The 20239-nt window shown below is 22.8% G+C and overlaps 6 protein-coding genes and 1 pseudogene across 6 annotated transcripts; 4 read left to right on the top strand and 3 right to left on the bottom strand.

Moving 5' to 3' along the window:
• Positions 1-777: 777 nt before the first annotated feature.
• dhkI-2 (histidine kinase) lies at positions 778-6081 on the top strand (the record flags this gene model as incomplete). The annotated part of the gene is made up of 2 exons (XM_002649140.1): positions 778-1538; positions 1644-6081. 2 exons carry the CDS (start codon positions 778-780, stop codon positions 6079-6081), a joined length of 5199 nt encoding a protein of 1732 aa, XP_002649186.1.
• A 450-nt stretch (positions 6082-6531) lies between these two features.
• On the top strand, positions 6532-10096 carry DDB_G0273559 (hypothetical protein; the record flags this gene model as incomplete). Its single annotated transcript, XM_639570.1, has 7 exons — positions 6532-6617; positions 6720-7353; positions 7428-8342; positions 8428-8571; positions 8713-9497; positions 9600-9762; positions 9860-10096. 7 exons carry the CDS (start codon positions 6532-6534, stop codon positions 10094-10096), a joined length of 2964 nt encoding a protein of 987 aa, XP_644662.1.
• Positions 10097-10863: 767 nt separating this feature from the next.
• Positions 10864-11565, top strand: hspF-2 (heat shock protein Hsp20 domain-containing protein; the record flags this gene model as incomplete). Its single annotated transcript, XM_639571.2, has 1 exon — positions 10864-11565. One exon carries the CDS (start codon positions 10864-10866, stop codon positions 11563-11565), a length of 702 nt encoding a protein of 233 aa, XP_644663.2.
• Positions 11566-12350: 785 nt separating this feature from the next.
• On the bottom strand, positions 12351-14814 carry dpp3-2 (dipeptidyl-peptidase III; the record flags this gene model as incomplete). The annotated part of the gene is made up of 5 exons (XM_639495.1): positions 12351-13130; positions 13207-13367; positions 13481-13746; positions 13857-14374; positions 14464-14814. The coding sequence occupies 5 exons, from the start codon at positions 14812-14814 to the stop codon at positions 12351-12353; spliced, it is 2076 nt and encodes a 691-aa protein (XP_644587.1).
• A 733-nt stretch (positions 14815-15547) lies between these two features.
• DDB_G0273565 (hypothetical protein) lies at positions 15548-18442 on the top strand (the record flags this gene model as incomplete). Its single annotated transcript, XM_002649141.1, has 5 exons — positions 15548-15847; positions 15952-16629; positions 16713-17033; positions 17142-17263; positions 17344-18442. 5 exons carry the CDS (start codon positions 15548-15550, stop codon positions 18440-18442), a joined length of 2520 nt encoding a protein of 839 aa, XP_002649187.1.
• A 210-nt stretch (positions 18443-18652) lies between these two features.
• On the bottom strand, positions 18653-19626 carry DDB_G0273569 (annotated as a pseudogene; the record flags this gene model as incomplete).
• A 361-nt stretch (positions 19627-19987) lies between these two features.
• DDB_G0273571 (hypothetical protein) lies at positions 19988-20161 on the bottom strand (the record flags this gene model as incomplete). The annotated part of the gene is made up of 1 exon (XM_639576.1): positions 19988-20161. The coding sequence occupies one exon, from the start codon at positions 20159-20161 to the stop codon at positions 19988-19990; it is 174 nt and encodes a 57-aa protein (XP_644668.1).
• Between the last annotated feature and the right edge of the window lie 78 nt (positions 20162-20239).

Genomic DNA, 20239 nt, shown 5'->3' on the forward strand with positions numbered 1-20239 from the left:
ATAAACACCACCCACAGTATCAATCAAAAAAAAAAAAAAAAATCAAAAAAAACCAAAAAAAAAAAAAAAAAAAAAAAAAAGGGCATCACATTATAAAAATAATAAAATAACTATTACAATAACTCACACATTCTCTACACAAATTATTTTAAACACAAATAATTTAAATTACCCACACCACACATTAAAACCAACATTAACACTTTTTTTTATAACGGTATTGTACACCTACCTTTGTAAAAAAAAATATATATAAATTTTTTTTAAAAAAAATAAAAATAAAAAAAAAAAAAAAATAATTAATTGCATTGTAATTTTGTTTTTGATTTATCGTCAACTATTACATCCTTTTAAAATTCATTCTAATATTTACACAAAAAATAAATAACCTAATAATATTTAAAAAAACAATAGTAATAGTAATAGTAATATTAATAATAAAAATAATAGAAACCATTAATGATTAAATAATTTTTTTTTGTTATTAATTTTTTATTTTTTTATTTTTCCTTAATCGTTCAAAGTCATTAATCTAAAAAAAAAAAAAAAGAAAAAAAAAATAGTTTAAAAACTATAGTTTTTATTTTTTTTTTTTATTTTTTTCTTGTAATTTTATTTATTTATTTATTTATTTTTGTAATAATATAAAAAAAAAAAAAAAAAAAAAACAAAAAAAAAAAACAAAAAAAAAAAAAATAAAAGATTTTTAAAGATATATAAAGATAAAAAGATAAAAATAAAAATAAAAAAATAAAAAAATATTTTTTTTAAAGAAAAATGATTTATTTAAAAATATTAGAAAAATTAAATCAAGCAATTTGGTTATTCGATATAAATAAAAGAGTATTGATTTGGGGTAATCAATCATGTAAAAAATATAAAAATATTGAATCAATAACATCATTATTTAATAATTCAAATTTAATAAATGATATTAGAAATGGTAAATCAAAACATGAACACATCGATATAATAGAATCCAACGAAAATGGAGAGATTTTAAAACAAATGATATTTAAATATTCATCAATACATATTAGTGATATGGATGCAAGACAATTATATTTGGATACTAGTATTAATTTATTAGTAAATCAAGATAGTCATTATTTAGATTACGAAGGTAAACGAATTTTTATATTAGTAGAAGCAATTGAAGAAATTAAATTTATTCAATCACCATTATCATCATCAATTGAAAATCATAATATAAATAATAATCAAAATAATCAAAATTCTGTAAATATTAATAGTAGTAATAAAGGACAATATAATAGACCAGAACCATCAAACATGGGATCTTGGGAATGGAATGTTCAAAATGATACAACTAAAGCATCTAATCAATTTTATAAAATAATTGGTATTGAAAATGATTTTAATAAAAAATTGAATTTTAATGATTTTATTAATAAACTTGGTATTCAAGAAATTCAACCAATAATTAATAATTGTATAGAATCAAATAGTTCTTCATTTGAATATCCATTAAGAATTAATAGAAAAAATGATAATTTAGTTAGATATATTCAATTAAAGTTTGTATTATTATTATTATTATAATTATCATTTTTATTAATTATTTATTAATTTCCAAACTTTTTTTTTTATTTTTTTTTTTTTTTTTCAATGAAAAAAAAAAGAGGTGAAATTATTAAAAAAGATGATAAAGTTTTTAAAGTTTTAGGAGTTTGTCATGATTTTAGTGAAATTCAAGAAGCAAAAGATAAATTAGAAGAAGAGAGTAAATTTGTTGAAGCATTAATTGGTTGTTTAAAAGCAGGCATTGTTGCATGTAATTCAAATGGTGATTTAACACATTTCAATAAGAGTGCACAAGATTTACATGGATTAGAATTGAACGATAAAACCGATAGAAAACAATTATTAGATCAAATTTTAAAATGTTATAGATCACCATATGAACAAATAAATTTAGAAAAATCAGGTACACCAATTATTAGAGCATTAAGTGGTGAATTTATAAATGATCAAGAAATTATAATTACTCCAACTTCAAATCAACAACAATCATCATTATCAAAATCAAATAGACCAAGATCACAATCAAATTGTTCAAATGGTAATAAATCACAAAATAGATTATCAAAAAATTATAGTACAACAACAACAACAACTAATAATAATAATAATAATAATAATAATAATAATAATAATAATAATAATAATAATAATAATAATTCAATTTCACAACAACAACAAACACAAGTATCAACACAACAAACACAACAACAACAAAATACAACAAATGGAATAGGTGGTGCAACAACATCAACAACAGCAGCAGCAGCAACAATAACATCACCACAACAAATACCAATTGCAACTAAAATTCCAACAAAGATAAATGATAATGAATTTTTAGTTTTGGCAAGTGGTCAAGAGATTGTTTCAAAAGATGGTAAAACCATTGGTGCATTTGTAGCCTTACATGATATTACTGAAAGAAAACGTAATGAAGTTATACTAAAGAATGCAACAGAGGAGGCACAAAGGGCTAATCAATTAAAAGGTGAATTTTTGGCAAATATTAGTCATGAATTATTGAGTCCAATGAATTCAATCATTGGTATGGTTGGTTTATGTTTAGATGTTGCACCAAGGAATCTAAAGGAAATGTTAAATGATGTTGTGGAGTCGTCAAAGATTCTATTGGATTTACTTCACCAAATTTTAGATTTCACAACATTGGAATCAAATTCATTGGCAGTTAGACCTTTCCCATTCAAGTTACGTGATACATTCAATCAATTATTTAAAGTTTTCTATACACGTATCATTGAAAAGAAGATTAGTTTAACCTTTTCAATCGATCCAAATATTGCCGATGATTTCTATGGTGATCAAAATCGTTTAAAACAAATCCTTTCAAATCTAATTGATAATGCAATAAAATTTTCAAATTCTTCAAATATAAATAATTCAATTTCAATCATTGTTGAACAATTAACTCATAATCAATTTAAAAAATATAAAGACTCTTTTAGATCAAATTCAAAGACTCATAGTAGATTAAATTCACATGATGATTATAGTATCGATGGTGATTATGATGATCAAGATAATAATGATTCTTATTTTGGTAGAGATATTAATGTTTCAGATAATGAATCAGCTGTTGGTGGTTTTAGTGAATTAGATGAAAAAGATAATAGTGATGATGATGATGAAAATGATGATGAAAATGATGAAACTGATGAAAATGATGATGATACCGACGACGATACATCATCAAACACTTCAAGAAATAATATAAGTAATAATTTATTATTTCATAATAATACCAGTGGTGGTGGTGGAGGTGGTATTAATAAACGTGAAAAATTTAAAAAAAAAGATCGTGAAGGGTTTGTTAATCTAAAATTTTCAATTAAAGATCGTGGTATTGGTGTACCAGAGGATAAACATGATTTCATTTTCGATAGATTCTTTCAAGTTGATGGTTCATATAGTCGTGTTCAAGGTGGTGTTGGTTTAGGTTTAAGTATTTGCAAAAAGTTAATTGAATTCTTTGGTGGTGCAATTTGGTTTGAAAGTGAAGCATCACAAGGTTCAACTTTTCATTTCATTCTCTCAATTAAAAGTGTTGAAGCACCATCACCAAAATCACCTTCATTACAATCAAGTAATGGTTCAATCAATTCAACCACTAAATTATTTGAATCTAGTAGATTAAAAAATGAAATTTATATTCCATCACTTCCAAATGTTCAAACTAAAAAAGTGAAAAAAGATTCAAATGATAATGGTAATAACGATTCAACAAATTATGGTATTTCTTTAAGTAATAGTATGAATAATATAAATATCAATGGTAGTACATTAAATAATAATAATAGTATTAATAATAATAATAATTCAAATGATAATGGTCCATTAACAAGTCGTACACCATCAAATAGTTATTATAATTTCATTGCCTCTTTAAATAATACATCATTAAAATCTTCAAGTCATAATACTCTTAGTTCAAGTCCAACTGGTTTTAATGGTATTTCAAATTTAAATATTAGTGGTTTAAATAATCTTAGTAATTTATCAAATAATCCAAATAATCTTAATAATATAATTGGTAATACTAATGGAAATAATAATACCAATGGAAATAATAATAGTGGTATAAGTTTAAATAATAGTAATAATAATATTCAAACTCCAAATGGTTTAAATAATAGTCGTGGTTCAAGTTTAATTTCAACACCTTCAACTAAAAATGTTAAAAAACAACATAGTTGTCCAATGGATTTAATTCAAAGAATTCATTCAATTTGTACACCACGTGGTCCAATTTCCAAAGAATGTGGTTTAAATAATTTACCAGCTTATTCACCACCAAAATCACCTGGTCGTAGTTTAAGTCACGGTGGTAAAAATTATTCAAATTTAATTAGTACCCCTAGAGGTGGTGTTGGTTATAGTTCACCACCTATCAACAGTAGTAGTAGTAGTGGGGGTGGTAGCAGTACAAATGGTAGCAATAGTGGTAATAGTAGTGCAAATAATTCAACTCCTTCATCATCTTCATTATCCTCAACTCCATTAACATCTTCAAATACACCATCACCAGTTTCAATATCATCAAATAATGTTAATAATAATAATCAACAACAACAAACACAACCAATTTTATCACCAATTTTACCATTAAAAGATAACTCAATTGATATCTCTGATTTAAATAATATTAATAGTTTAACACCAAATTCTTCAAATTCAACCTCAACAAATGTAACTCAAAGCAGTTCAAATATTATTAATAATGGTAATAGTATAACAATTATAAATAATAATCCAGTTACTCCAAATGGTAAAAAAATAGTTATAGTTCCATTATTAAGTTTACAATCTGCTTCATCACCAAAACAATCACAACGTGGTTATTCACCAAAACAGCAATACTCTCCAAAACAATATTCACCAAAACAACAATATTCACCAAAACAATATTCACCAAAACAGCAACAACAACAGCAACAACAACAACAACAATTAGAACAATTGAGTGGAAGAATGTCACCACATAAATCCAATTTAAGTAGTACAAATCTTCATCATATTCATCATCATCATATTCATCAACAACAATCTCAACAACATAATAATACTACTGTTCATTCAAATAATTTAATTTTAAATAATAATAATAATAATAATAATAATAATAATAATAATAATAATAATAATAATAATAATAATAATAATAATAATAATAATAATAACAACACTACAAATACAAGTAATAATCATACATCTGATCCATCAAAATCATCAAATTCAACACCTGAAACATCACCACCAATTAGTTCACCAAGAAGCAATAATAATAATAATTGTAGTTTAACTACAATAGTAGGAGTAACAACACCACCACAACCATCATCAACAATTACTACACCACAATTCCAATCACCACCAATTTTATCAGGAAATAGTGGTAATATTAATTTATTAAGTAGTAATGGTACAAGCAGCGGTGGAATTGAAATTAGTGGTAGTCAAATGATTCCACAAAAAGTATTGGTAGCAGAAGATAATACAATGAATCAAAAATTAATAAAGACATTATTAACTAAAAGAGGTTTTGATATTACCATTGCAAAAGATGGTAAACAAGCCTTAGATTTCTATCATGAAAGTAAAAATAAATCAATACTTTATGATTGTATATTAATGGATATTCAAATGCCAGTTTTATCAGGTTTAGAAGCAACTTGTGCAATTCGTGAAATCGAAGCAAATGAAGGTGGTCATATTCCAATCATTGCTGTAACTGCTCATGCAATGAAAGGTGATAAAGAAAAGTTTTTAGAATCTGGTGTTGATGATTATGTAACAAAACCAATTAACCCAAAGTTATTATATGAAGTAATAAATACTCAAATCTGTAAATATATTGAAGAAAATCGTTCATCATCTACAATAAATGAAAATAAAAATACAATTAATAATAATAATAATAATACAAATAATAATAATAATAACAATAATTCAAGTAACCCTGTTAATAATAATAATAGCAATAGTATTGATGCTACTCAACAAGAATTAAATAATGAATAAATTCGTATTTAAATCTTACAACCATTTTAATTTTTTTAAATAATAATAAAAAAAACAAAAATACTTTTTTTGACATCAAAGTATTTAATTTAAAATTGTTATTTTTATTAATTTATTTTTTTCAATATCGAATATCATTATTATTTTAAATTTTACCAAAATTAGTATTGATCGATATTTTAAAATGGTTAATAAGTTCACAAAAAAAAAAAAAATAAAAAAAAAAACCAAAGGGCCAAAATGATTTTTCAAATGATTTTTTCAATTTTTTTTTATTTTTTTTTTATTTTTTTTTATTTTTTTTTTTTATAAAATTTTATTTTTGATTTTTTTATATTTATTTTTTTTTTTAATTTTTATATTTTTTTTTCTACAAATTTATTTCTCTACAAAGTGATTTCTTTATATGTGTTGATTGGCACATAGAAATATCTATTTAGAAAATATAAAATGGCTGAAAGACAATCAGCATCATCACCAACTCCTTCTTCACCACCACAACAACAACAACAAACACCTCAACAACCACCACAATAGTATGATTGATCAAATAAAAAATAAAAAAAAAAAAATTATTTGGATTATCCACAGAGATCAAAATATTAATAATAAATTATTTTTTTAAAATTTTATTTTAGTTTACTAAATTCAAAAAAGAATTTTAAAGTAAAAGTATTAAATGGTAGAGAAGTTGAAAGACACCCATTAAATTCAATTACAAAAACAGAGGATACAGGTAAACCAAAACAATCATCATTATCATCAAATGCAAGTTCACTTCAATCAGCAGCAGCAGCAGCATCATCATCAACAGCAACAACAGATATTGATCCATTAAACAACAATAATAATAATAATACAGATATTGATCCATTAAATAATCCATTAGAAAAAAAACATGATCCACTTTCAGAAACAATTGCAACAATGGGTGGATTAAAATTAATAAAAGAAAATCATTTAACAAATTATGTTGATGAGAATTTTATGCCATGGGATACATTGAAACCATCGATTCTTCAACAATATACCTCTGATGATTCAAATCCAATTCAAGTTTCTTTTATGTCAACTGGTACAAGTGGTAAAATTAAAATTCCAATCAATCGTTTAAATAAGATTTTAGAAGAATTGGAACAAGATAAAGAAGATTCAAAATCAACACAATTCTCTCAACCTGATATCATTATGGATTTAGAAACTTTACATTCTGAATTATTAAAAGCTTGGGCTGCTGAAGAAAGAGTTAGATCTTTAAAAATTGCAATTCAAGTATGTACTAATTTTCAAAACTAAAAAATTAAAAGTAAAATTTATTAATATATCTCTTTTTTTTTTTTTTTTAGACAGCAAAATTATTATCAGATACATCATTAATTAAATTTTATCCAAGTAAATTTGTAATTGCAACAGAGATATTAGATACATTTGGTAATTTAGTATATGATAGAATTAAAAAGAGATTACAATCATCAAAAGAAAGTAAAAATCATGAAATATTACTAAAGGAACAAGCAAAGGAAACTTGTAGAAATTGGTTCTATAAGATTGCATCGATTAGAGAGTTATTACCAAGATTGTTTGTAGAGATTTCAATTTTAAAATGTTATGAATTCATTCAAGGTGATGTAAACACTGAACCAAAACAAGTGATTAATCGTATCAGTGAAATGATTAGAGGTATTGGTAATCCATTGGTTGCAAATTACATTAGAGCTTATTTGACAAGAAGATCATTCGATCTTTGTCCAGAGTATAAGAAATTCGTCATTCAATTATTGAAAGATTTCGTTTTCACTCAAAAATCATACGAGAAATCAAAATATTTAGAGAATACCTTGTCAATGTATAGAATTACTCTCACTGATTATATGGGACTATATTCACCATCATTGGAATGGTTACTACAATGTTTGGCTCATAAAGCAACACCTGAAACTTTGGAAGAGGTTTTAGAACTTTTCAGAGAATCAAAGAATTCTCTCCTCTTAAATCATATCATTAGTTCTTTCCCACCAGAATACATTTGTAGTAATTCAACAATGTTTTCAAATTTCATAAAGGATGCCGATACTCTCTCCTATCCAAAATATCAACTCTATAGTACTTTTGGTGTTAATTTGGTTTTAGGTCAACCTCCAAAGAATCAAATCTTATCAATTTTAAATGATGTTTGGAAAGTTGTTACAAACTTTGAAAATATTAAAGATTATATTTCTGTTGCTGAAGTTTTTATTGAATATGTTTTAACTCATTGTTCTGTAAGTTGTTTTTTAAATTAAAAAAAAAAAAAAAAATTAAAAAAAATAGTTTTATTAATAGTTTTTTTTTTTTTTTATCTAATAGGAAAAAGAAACAGATGTTTTCTTAAAAGATATTCTTAGACATATTATACCAGATAAAGGTTATGAAACAATTCAATCACATCTTCAATCAATTGTTTTAAAAATTTTTACACATATCTCTGATTTTGGTAAATTAGTTTCGTTTGTAAGTTTTGAACTATATTTTGTAAAAAAAAAAAAAAAAAAAAAAAAAAAAAAAAAAAAAAAAATATTTTAATTATTATTGATTAAATTAAAAAATAATTATTGATTTATTATTTATTTTATTTTAAATAATATTATTTAGACAAACTTTTTACCATTATTAGATTTATTTAATGGTGAATCACAAAAACAAATTAGTAGATCAACATTAGAAGCATTATCAACATCAAAAGTTATGACATCAGATCCAATATTGATAAATACATTCCTTACCTATGGTAAAGCATTACATGATTCATTGAATAGTCTTAGTTTCCAAGATGAAGTTAGACAAGTCACTCAATTGGTTGTAAATTGTATCAATAAGATTGATTTCGGAAGAGATGTTGAAAAACAGTTAAACTTTTATGTAGAGTGTAGACAAACCTTTATCAATTTCGATGGTGTAAAGAATAGATTGGTCTATGGTGTTTGTGAAATTTGTGAGAAAACTTTAAATTTGGTAAAAGGTAAACATACTCCAAAGACTACCTCTTTTATTCGTGCTTGTGTTGCCTATTGCTTCATTACAATTCCATCAATTGATGATATCTTTTTAAAGATGAATCTTTATTTAGTCTCTTCATCTGTGGCTTTACAAAATCAAGCACTCTCTCAAGCCGATGCTTTATTAAAGGCTGCCATCACTTTTATTCAAGAAATCCCTCCAATCTTGGAGTTTAAACAAGTTAAATCAACTGAAGATTGGACAATCTCTTATGTCTCTGATTTTATCTCACTTTTAGTTGTAACTCCTGGTCATCCTGAAAGTGGTCCTTTCTATTTAGTAAAGGCTCTTTATAAAGTCATTAAAGAATATCAATGGGAATCAAGTTCAACTGCTAAATCAAAATTATTTATTCAATTATTATTACTTTGTTCTTCTTGGTAAGTTATTAAAAATTATTATTATTAAATTATAGTGAAAAAAATTTTTTTAATTATTAATTTTATTATTATATATTTATTTTTTTTTTTAAAAAAAAAAAGGGCACAAACTTCATTACCATATCATATTGAAAAAGTTGAATCAAATGATCAATTATTTACAGAAGATCCAGAGTTTAATACAGAATTAACAGAATTTTATAATTCATTAATTAAAGAAATTTTATATGATTTAAATCTTTTGAAAGATGAACCAGATAATTTAGTAAGGTATTTTATTTTTTTTTTTTTTTTCATTTTTTATTTATTTATGTTATTTAATATTAACATTTATTAAAAAAAAAAAAAAAAATATATTATAGACACAGAAAAAAGTTGGTATCATTTGTATTGATTTAATAAATGCATTATTAAATGTTGGTGAATTAAATAGTAAGACAGCATCATTAATTTTCAATTTATATAATATGGCAAAGAAAATTATACCATCAACCTGTTTCAATGAAATTACATATTTAAAGAATACTCTTGCTTTTATTGGAACTCTTGAATCTAAAATGGGTCAGGATATTTTTAATAAACTTTCACAACAACAATAAGAAATAATAAAAAAAAAAAAAAAAAAAAAAAAAAACTTTTAATAAAATATAATAAAAAAAGATTTTAAATTGTATTACCCTAAATATGAATAAAATATTATTCCAAAAGTGATTATTTTAAATATTAATAGACCAACTTAAAAAAAAAAAAAAAAAAAAATATAAAAAACAATTTGTAATTAAAGTTTTTTTTTTTTTATTTTTTTATTTTTTTAAGTTTATAGTTTAAAATAACAAATCAAATTTTATTTTAATACAAATCTTACCTTAATTTCAGCCAGTTTATCTTTTTGAGATATTTTAAAGTTTTTGGTTTGGGAAGAAACTTTTTATTTTCCAAAATGTAACTATTTTTTTTTTTTTTAGGATTTAAAATAATTTGGTTTTTGTGTTGAAAAAAAAAAAAAAAAAAAAAAAAATTATTAAAATTTAAGTTTTTTTTTCTTAAAAAATTAAGTTGTGGGTTAAAAAAACAATTAAAATATTGTTATTTTTTAGGTATTTTTATATTAATTATGTTTAAAAATACCCCCTAAGGGACATAGTACCAGTTTGAAGTTTTAAGTTATTACATTTTAAGAAACCAACTATTTATTAATTAATTTTTTTAATTTTTTTTTTAATTTTTTTTTTTTTTTTATAAATAATTAAAAAGTTTTAAAAAAAAAAAAAAAAAAAAATATTATCAAAATATTCAAAAATAATAATTAACAATTAAAAAACTGGATTTTATAATACACATATATCACTAGAAATTTTTAAATATAATGACAGAAGTTACTTACCAAATTCAAGACCAAATAAAACAATTTAACAATTTTAATCCCATTCAAAAAACAAATTATAAATATCAATATAATAGTGATAATGAAAATTCTTCTTTGGTTTATTTAATTAAAAATCCCAAACAAAACAATTTTAAAAATTATAATAATAAAATATGTAATTATAAAAGAAGTTTATCTTCTTCATCATTCCAAGGAAACGAAGAAAAAGAAACTAGAAAGAAAAATAAGGCTCAATTTTATGAAAATGATTTTGAAAATGGATTTGGAAATATTTCATCTTGGTTGAATAATTCAATACCATATAAATGTGAAGATTGTAATGGAAATAATGAACCACCTCATCAAAAATTGAAATCTCAGGATATTCCATTATTCACTTTCTTTGAACCACTTACTTTTATTCATGAAATTAATAAGGTTATTCATATTGAATTAGAGATAGCAGGGGTCGATAAAGATGATGTTAAAGTTGATCTCACTAACAATATTCTTACAATTGTAGCAAAGAAGAAATCAGTTTATCCATTATTTCAAAATATGTGTGAATTTAAAAGACATGAAAAATCAATTGGTGTTTACAAAAGAGTATTGGAATTTAATTCAAATACTGTTGACAAAGATACAATTAAAGCAAGATATGTTAATGGTATTTTATTAATTACAGTCAACAAATTTCTGTAAAAAAAGAAATTTAAAAGTAATGAATATAATAGTATTAGTATATTATTATATTTTAATAAATGTAATAATATTAGAATATTATTATATTTTAATAAATATTTATTATTCAAAAATAGATTATAGAAATTTACCAATTTTGAATTTAATTATTTGGTTTTTATAATTATTATTATTATTAAAAAATGATTTAATTATAATAAAATAAATATTAATAATTAATATTTTTATAAAAAAAAACAATATTAAGATTTGAAAAGATTTATAATTGTTTTTCTCATTTTTAAAAAAATTTCAAAGTTCTGGTTATTGAAATTTAGACTCACCAAAAGCATATATGGCATGTTTAATGTTGTATGGTGTTGATCATTTTATTAATACCGGCACATTGGATTACTGTTTTGGGCCAGAGCTAGAGAGCCAGAAATTGATTCAAAATGATTTTTATCAAAGAAATTACCAAATATAACTCGAAAAAAATAAATGTATAATAATATTTAATTTTTTAATATAAATAAATCTATATCCTTATTGGTGTGTTTTTATTAAATTAAAATAAAAAATATTGTATTTTATTTAAAAAAATTAAATATCTTCTTCCATACCAAAAAATAAAAATAGTAAATCTCAAACAATATTTTTTTAAAATTTTTTACCTTTTTTCAAAGATAATATTTATTTATTTTATATTTTATTTTATTTTATATTTTATTTTATTTTATATTTTATTTTATTTTATTTTATTTTATTTTATATTATTTTATTTTTTGGAAATTTAATAAAAAGCTTTATAACATATCAGAATCATCTTTACCAAATCTGGTGATCATTGAATCGATCATACCTTGAGTTGAGTCATCAAAATCTTGAAGACAAACTTTACCATTTGAATTGAGATATGTATGAGCTTGAACAAATACCTTTCTTGGTTTCTTTTTAGCCAAAACTATATCTCTAATGGCGAGGAATTCTTCATTGACATGAGTATATTCATCGAATAATTTGATTGAGGCATCAATATTTGCAGTTGCTTTGTAAACCATTAATCTATTGAGGAAATCACCAACAGCTTTAACACCAATACCTCTAATTTTACTTTTATCAAGTTTGACAATTACATCGTCGGCAGTCTTGTCTAAAGTGACAATACCAGAACGTAAGAATGTTGTTAAAATACAATATCTGGCTTGCATATGAGCTTGTCTCCATTTACCTGGTGCACCTTCACTTGGTGGACTATAAAATTCCAATGCACAGACACCAGCACGTGCCATAATCAACCAATTGACATAGTAGACATCTTCAGCTTTCTTTGGATCTGTGAAACCAAAGAGTTCAAGAATCTTTTCATCTGGTGATAAATAGATACCACAACATTCTGCTCTACATTCTTCCATTGGTGAACCCAATGATTTGAAAACACTGTCATAAGTTTCACCAAATTTATATACTTCAGTCTTTGGGTCAATTGGTTTGTTTGTAAGTGGATTAATAACTTCACCAACTTTAAAGTTAACATTACCATTAGCATCTGTTGTGAAAAGTTTACCTGAACCATGACCATATAACTAAATAAATAAAAAATAATAATTAATACTTTATATTTTTTTAAAAAAAAAAAAAAAAAAAAAAAAAGAAACTTACTTCATGAATGCCAACTTGTAATTCGAATGCTTCAGTTGATAATTCATTGAATAATTTTTGATCACTTTCTTGGATAAAAGTAACATACTCATCCTTTCTTGCGGCAATAACATTACCTAATGATACATTCTTGAAACCTTCAGTTTGACGAATATCATCATCTATTTGGTTTCAATTTAAAAAATGGAAAACAAAAAAAAAAAAAAAAAAGTTAGAAATAATTTTTAAAAAAAAAAAAAATTAATATTAAAAAAAAAAAATAAATAAACCTTACAATTACTTAAATTAATACCAGCTGGAATACCAGTTGTAGCAAATGTTAAAACTTCTAAAGAAGTAAAATCTGGTTTGTTGAATTTTTCTTTTTCAAAGCTCTTGTCCCATGGTAATTTTGATAAGAAAGTAGTGGCATTATCTGTTAATTTTCCAAATTTCAAACTCATTTCTTTGTTAACCATTGAAACGAAACCTTCCCATTCACCTCTTACACCATATGGATCACGATAACTTTCAATGAAACCAATATTAGTTTCAACAGCTCTAAATAAAAATAAATAAATAAATTAGTAAATTAATTAATTTTGATTAACAATAAAAAATAAAACTAAAAAAAAAAAAATAAAAAAAATAAAAATAAAAAAAAAACTTACGGAGAAATATCTTTAATCCACCATCTTTGACTATCTTTATGATCATCAATTGAACCACTATAGAAAGAATCAATATATTTCTTGAGCATATTTGTTTGATTTTCATTTGCAGCGTATGGTAAAGCCAATTTAAGATTATCTACTACTTTGGTTAAGTTCTTATTCCAATCACCATAGACGATATTAATGGTGTAACCATCGAATTGATGAGAGACAGTTGGAGTTGAAGTTGAAGCACTAGCAATCAAAAGGTTATAGTTATTCTCTGAAACTTTGAATAAACGAGTATTATATGGTGAAATGCTCTTTGAGTCCATAAACTTTTGTACTTTTTCAATTTCAACCTTTGTAATATTTGGTGAATAATAGGTTGAAATACCATTACCATCAATACCCAATTCTCTTACTTGTTTATCTAATGAATACATTAATTCACTACATTTACCCCAATATTCATTGACTTTATTATCATTAACTTTATTAATAATTAATTGTAATTTTTCTTTTGAAATTCTTGGCTATATAAAAATAAATAAAAATAAAAAAATTAATAAACTATTATTATTTTTTTTTATTTTATTTTAAAAAAAAAAAAAATATACTTTACAATAAATTTACTATCACCAAAACTTAAGTAATTACCCATATTACCATAAAAAGTTGCAGCATATGATAATAAATCAGAATATTCTTCTTCAGAAACAATATTTGGAACAACAGTTGATTTTAAATTTTGAATTGAGAAAAGATTTTGAAAGAGATTAAAGATTGGACCACTTTCAATAGATGTTTGACCAAGACAAATTTTTGAACCCCACCAACAGGCAACACTAATATGATGGGCATAGAGTTGTTCTTTCTCTGTTAATAGATTGAATGATTCACGAGCATTTAAACGATAAACTGGAATCTCCTTTGGTACAAGATGATTCTCTATTACTGATGATGGTACTGACATTATTAAATTATTTGTTGAATAAAATCTTTTATTAAAACTATTATTATTTTTATTGTTATAGAAATTATTATTGTTATTGTTTAATATCAAAAGGGAATTAAATTTAAAATTTTTATTTTCAACAAAATTTTTTAATTTAAAAACTTTTTTTAACATTGGAAAAAAAAAAAAAAAAATTAAAAAAATAAAAAAAAAATAAAATAAACCAAATTTAAGTTCACTGTCACTATAATTTTTTTTTTATTAAAAAAGTTGATTTATTTCCACATGCAATTTCCAAAAAAAAAAAAAAAAAAAAAATTAAAAAAATTAAAAAATGAAAATTAAAAATAAAAATAAAAATTAATTTTTATTTTTTTTTTTTTTTTTTTTTGTATTAAAATAAATTATTATCATAAAAATTTTTTTTTTTTTTTTTTTTTTTTTAAAAAAAAAAAATAATTCTCTTTCAGTATTAATATCATTGCCAAATAAAATAAAATAATATATTTTTTTTTAGGTATATAACCTAATAAATAAAATAACAACAGTTTTTTTTTGATTTCTTTTTTTTTTTTTTTTTTTTTGAATTTTTTTTTGAATTTTTAAAAAAAAAAAAAAAAATTAAAATAAAATAAAAATAAAAATAAAAATAAAAAAAAAAAAAGTTGCATTATTAATAGCAATATTGGAAAAAAAAAAAAAAAAAAAAAATTTATATCATAAATTTATACATATATATTGTCAACATATAATGACAACAACAACAAATATTATTAACAATGGAGTGTCTTCATTTTCATTGAACAATAATAGTAATATACCTACCATACATTCACCAAGTAATCCAATAGTAGATTGTATTAGAGATGGTACAATGGCATATATATATTTGGTAGATGAATCATATATACAACAACAACACCAACCAAATCCAAAATTCCCATCATTGATACCATTACCAAAGAAACTATATTCAACCACACCAAATAAAACCACACCTTATCCATTCCAATTTCAACAAAACAATGAGAATTTATCAATTGTTAAAGAGGTAAATATTTAATAATTATTCATTATATATTTTTTTTTTTTTAAAAAAAAAAAGTATAAAATAATTAATTTTTTTTTTTTTTTTTAAAAAATATTTTTATATAGATTTATAATTATATAAATTGTTTTGAAATTAAAGATTGTAGAGATTTTCATTGTGTAGATTCAATTAAAAGATATGCAAGATTTCATTTGAATTTAACATTGAAATTTATGGGATGTAAATCAATTCATGCAAGACAAATTTCAAATACAGTGTTTGAACAACTTGAAAAGTGTAGAATTGAACAAAACAAACAATTAACTGCTACAAATAATAATGCAATTGTTACAACTGATTCAATTACAAAAACTGAACAATCAACTACTACTACTACTACTACTACTACTACTACTACTACTACTACTGCAACAACAACAACACAACCACCAATTTATTGTGTATCAATTCAAAGAAATATTTTCTATTATATCATTGGTCACATACTATCATGTTATCAATATTCAAAGCCACAATATATAATTGATTTCCCTGTATCATGTGAAGTTCAAGATAAAAAACATTCTTTTACCATTTTATTGGGTGGTACATCTGGTTGTGGTAAATCAACACTCACTGCTTTATTAGCCTCAAGAATCGGTTTCACTGCTGTTATCTCTACTGATAACATTAGACAATTACTAAGAAAATTCATTAGTAGACAAGAATCACCTATACTTTGGGCTTCAACTTATCATGCTGGTGAAATCATTTCAAATCCATCATTATCACATAAAGAAAAAGTAATTAATTCTTTTTTTTTTTTTTTTTTTAAATGTTATATATATATAATTAATAACTTTTTATTTTTAATTTTATTTTATAGATTTTACAAGGTTATGAAGCACAAAATGAAATGATTTTTAATAAATTAGATATTTTAATTGGACATTATGAAAAGAGAAAAGAATCATTAATTGTTGAAGGTGTTCATTTAGATACTAAACTCATTCTAAGATTAGTAAAGAAACATCCATCTTGTATTCCATTTTTAATGTACATTAGTAATGAAGCAAAACATAAAGAAAGATTTGCAATTCGTTCAAAATATATGACTCTCGATCCTCATCAAAATAAATATACAAAATACTTTAAAAATATTCGTATCATTAATGATCATTTATGTCATGGCGCTGATGAACATATGGTAAGTTTTTTAAATATAAATATATAAGGATAGAAATATTGATTGATAGAAAGATTGATTAATAAATATTCCAATTTATATTTAAAATATTGATACATATATTTTTAGATTCCACAAATTGATAATACAAGTATTGATAGATCTTTAGCTACAATTCATGGCACCATCTTTGCTTGTTTAAAGAGAAAAGTACAATGTGGTGAATCTTATTATAATCATGAAACTGATAAGTATGTATTATTGATCCTTTTTTAATAATAATAATAATTTCTAACATTAAAAAAAAAAAAAAAAAAAAAAAACTATTTAGAATGAATATGTTATATAATCAATATGAACAAATTCAACATCAATTTTGGTCATCAAAGGGTATGTTGAGATTAATTCAAAAAAAAAAAACTGTTAGTCCTCATGGAAATAATAACGTCACCGGCGATGTAGATAATAATAATAGCAATAGTAACAACAATAATGTCAATAATAATAATGGTGATAATAATGGTGATAGTAATGTTGATAATAATAGTAATGATAATGACAATAATAATAATAATAGTAATAATATTAGTAATATTAATAATGATAATGATAATAATAATAATGATAATGATAATAGTAATGTTGATAATAATAACGATAATAGTGATAATAGTGTTAATAGTAATAATAGTATTAATAGTAATAATGGTAATGAGGGTAGTAATAATTGTAATGTTGTAAATGGTAATAATAGTAATAGCGATATATTAATTAAGGTTGAATACAATAAAAATAATAATAGTAGTAGTAACGATAATGAATACAAGAATAGCAATGACAATCATTGCAATATAAAAAATGAAACCGAAAATAGTGATATTAATGGTTGTATCAATAACAACATCATCAGCTACAATAACAATATAAAGAATAACACTGATAATACCACTGGTAATCATAATTATACCACTATGAATGGTAACAATGAAAATGATTGTAAAAATAATAATAATAATAATAATATTAAAACCATACCAAACGAGGGACAACAACAACCACAACAACAACCACAACAGCAACCACCACAACAATCACAACAACAACCACAACTACAACAAAAAAAGCAACAAATACAAGAAGAACAACAAAATTTAAATAATAATAATAAATCAATTGAAGATGATGAAGAAGCATTCAATAGCGATGATGAACATGATCATGAAGATGATTCAATTAGAGGTAATGAATCTGGTTCAGTTGGTGACCATGGTAATAGTGTTAAGAAATCCTCATTAAATGATAAAAATCATAATAATGGTAATAATCAAAGTAATGAAGATAATGACGATGATTCAGATATTTCAGATTCAGATTCAGATGGTGGTGAAAGAATTGATTATTATTTAGATTGTGGTTCACTTGGTAGTTAAAAAATTTTAAAATAAAAAAATAAAAAAAATAAACAAACACAATATTAATTTTGTTCTATAAATAAAAAATAAAATAAAAAAAAACATTACTTTCATAATTTTCTCCACCCCCCAAACCTTTACTTTTGTGTATAAAAAAATTGAATTTTATTTAATAATTTTACAACTTTTGATTAAACCTAAAATTTTGTTTTATTTAAGTTTCTTCTCTTATTTCATACCTTTTAATTGTTGAACTTTTTGAGCTAAAATTTCATCAGTTAAATCTTGTGAAGGATTTTCAGAAAATAATGAAACATGAATTGGTGAAAAGAATTCATCAATCTTACCTCTATGAGTTGTTAGACGACCTTTAACCATTGGTGAAACTGATACGCCAACAAAGGTAATTTGAGCATGTTTTGGTTGAACGATACCATCGATAACATCAGTGGTCGCAACGATACCATAGTTTACATTTTGATCCTTTAAATGTGAGACTAACTCCTGAAGACCACCAGTACCTTTACCAACTAAACCTAATCTTTCTTTATCTTCATAACCAATTAACATCCAATTAATTGGATCAGATGATGTTTTAACTTGTTCAACTATTTTTTTTAATTCATAATTTCAGTTTCACTTAATTCACTCTTTAATGATGCAATGATTTCAACATTATAATGACCAAGTAATTTTGTAACTGATGTTTTATTTACACTGTATTTGGCTTTTTCAATGGCTTTAACATTATCACCAATAAATGTAATATAAACGAATCTATCAGTTGGAATTCCATCAACATGATCAACTACTCTGAGAATTGCATAAACCATTGATGTATCATCAAAATGTTCAATTAATTCATTAATACCTTTAGTACCAGTTGATAATAATTTAATTTTATCTGGTGATCCATCATAACTTTAAAAAATAAAAAAAAAACAGGAAAAAAAAGATAAAAATAAAAAATTAATATCTGAGATTTTTTAAAAAAAAAAAAAAAAAAAAGAAAAAAAAAAAAAGAAATAAAATTACCCAACTAATAACCAATTTGTGGCACTATCTGTTTTGTGGACAGATTTAACTGCATCATTAAAATCTTCAAGATTTGATACAGAAACGGAATTACCAGCTCCTGGGGTGCTCATTGAGCCTGCTTTTCTTTCAGCTAATGAAAATCTTAATTGGCCATCTGTTGACATTTTGTATTATCTTTTTTTTTTTTTTATTTGTTTCACTTTGATTAAAAAAAAAAAAAAAAAAAAAAAAAAAAAAAAAAAAAAAAAAAAAAAAAAAAAAAAATATTACACAAAAATATCTTTTTTTTTTTTTTAATTAAAAATTATTTGAAAAAAAAAGCCAAGTTTTATTTTAAATTCAATGACTTTTTTTTTTTTTTTTATAGGTTTTACATTTTTTTATTTTTTTTATATTTTTTAATCATAATCTTGATTTCAGCTATTTTATCTTTTTATTTATTTTTTCAATGAAAATGTATTTCAATATTATATTTCTGTAAGTTTAGGAAAAAACAAACTCATTCCCCCTTTTTTGCTTAAAAATTTATGTTTTTTTTTTTTTTTTTGGATGATTATATGGAACACTAACAACATCACCAACATTAGCACTAACCACCCAGAACAAGAAAAAGTAAATAAATAAAAAAAATAAAATAAAAACAAAAAATAATAAAAAAAAATAAAAGAAAATAAAATATCCTAGTTTTTGATTTTTCATTTTTTTTTTCCCCAAGTTATAAATTTAATGAATTTTTTTTTTTTTTTTTTTTTTTTTTGATATTTAAGGTTTTATTTT

The sequence above is a fragment of the Dictyostelium discoideum genome (genome assembly GCF_000004695.1).
Source record: "Dictyostelium discoideum AX4 chromosome 2 chromosome, whole genome shotgun sequence".
NCBI classification, from domain to species: domain Eukaryota; phylum Evosea; class Eumycetozoa; order Dictyosteliales; family Dictyosteliaceae; genus Dictyostelium; species Dictyostelium discoideum.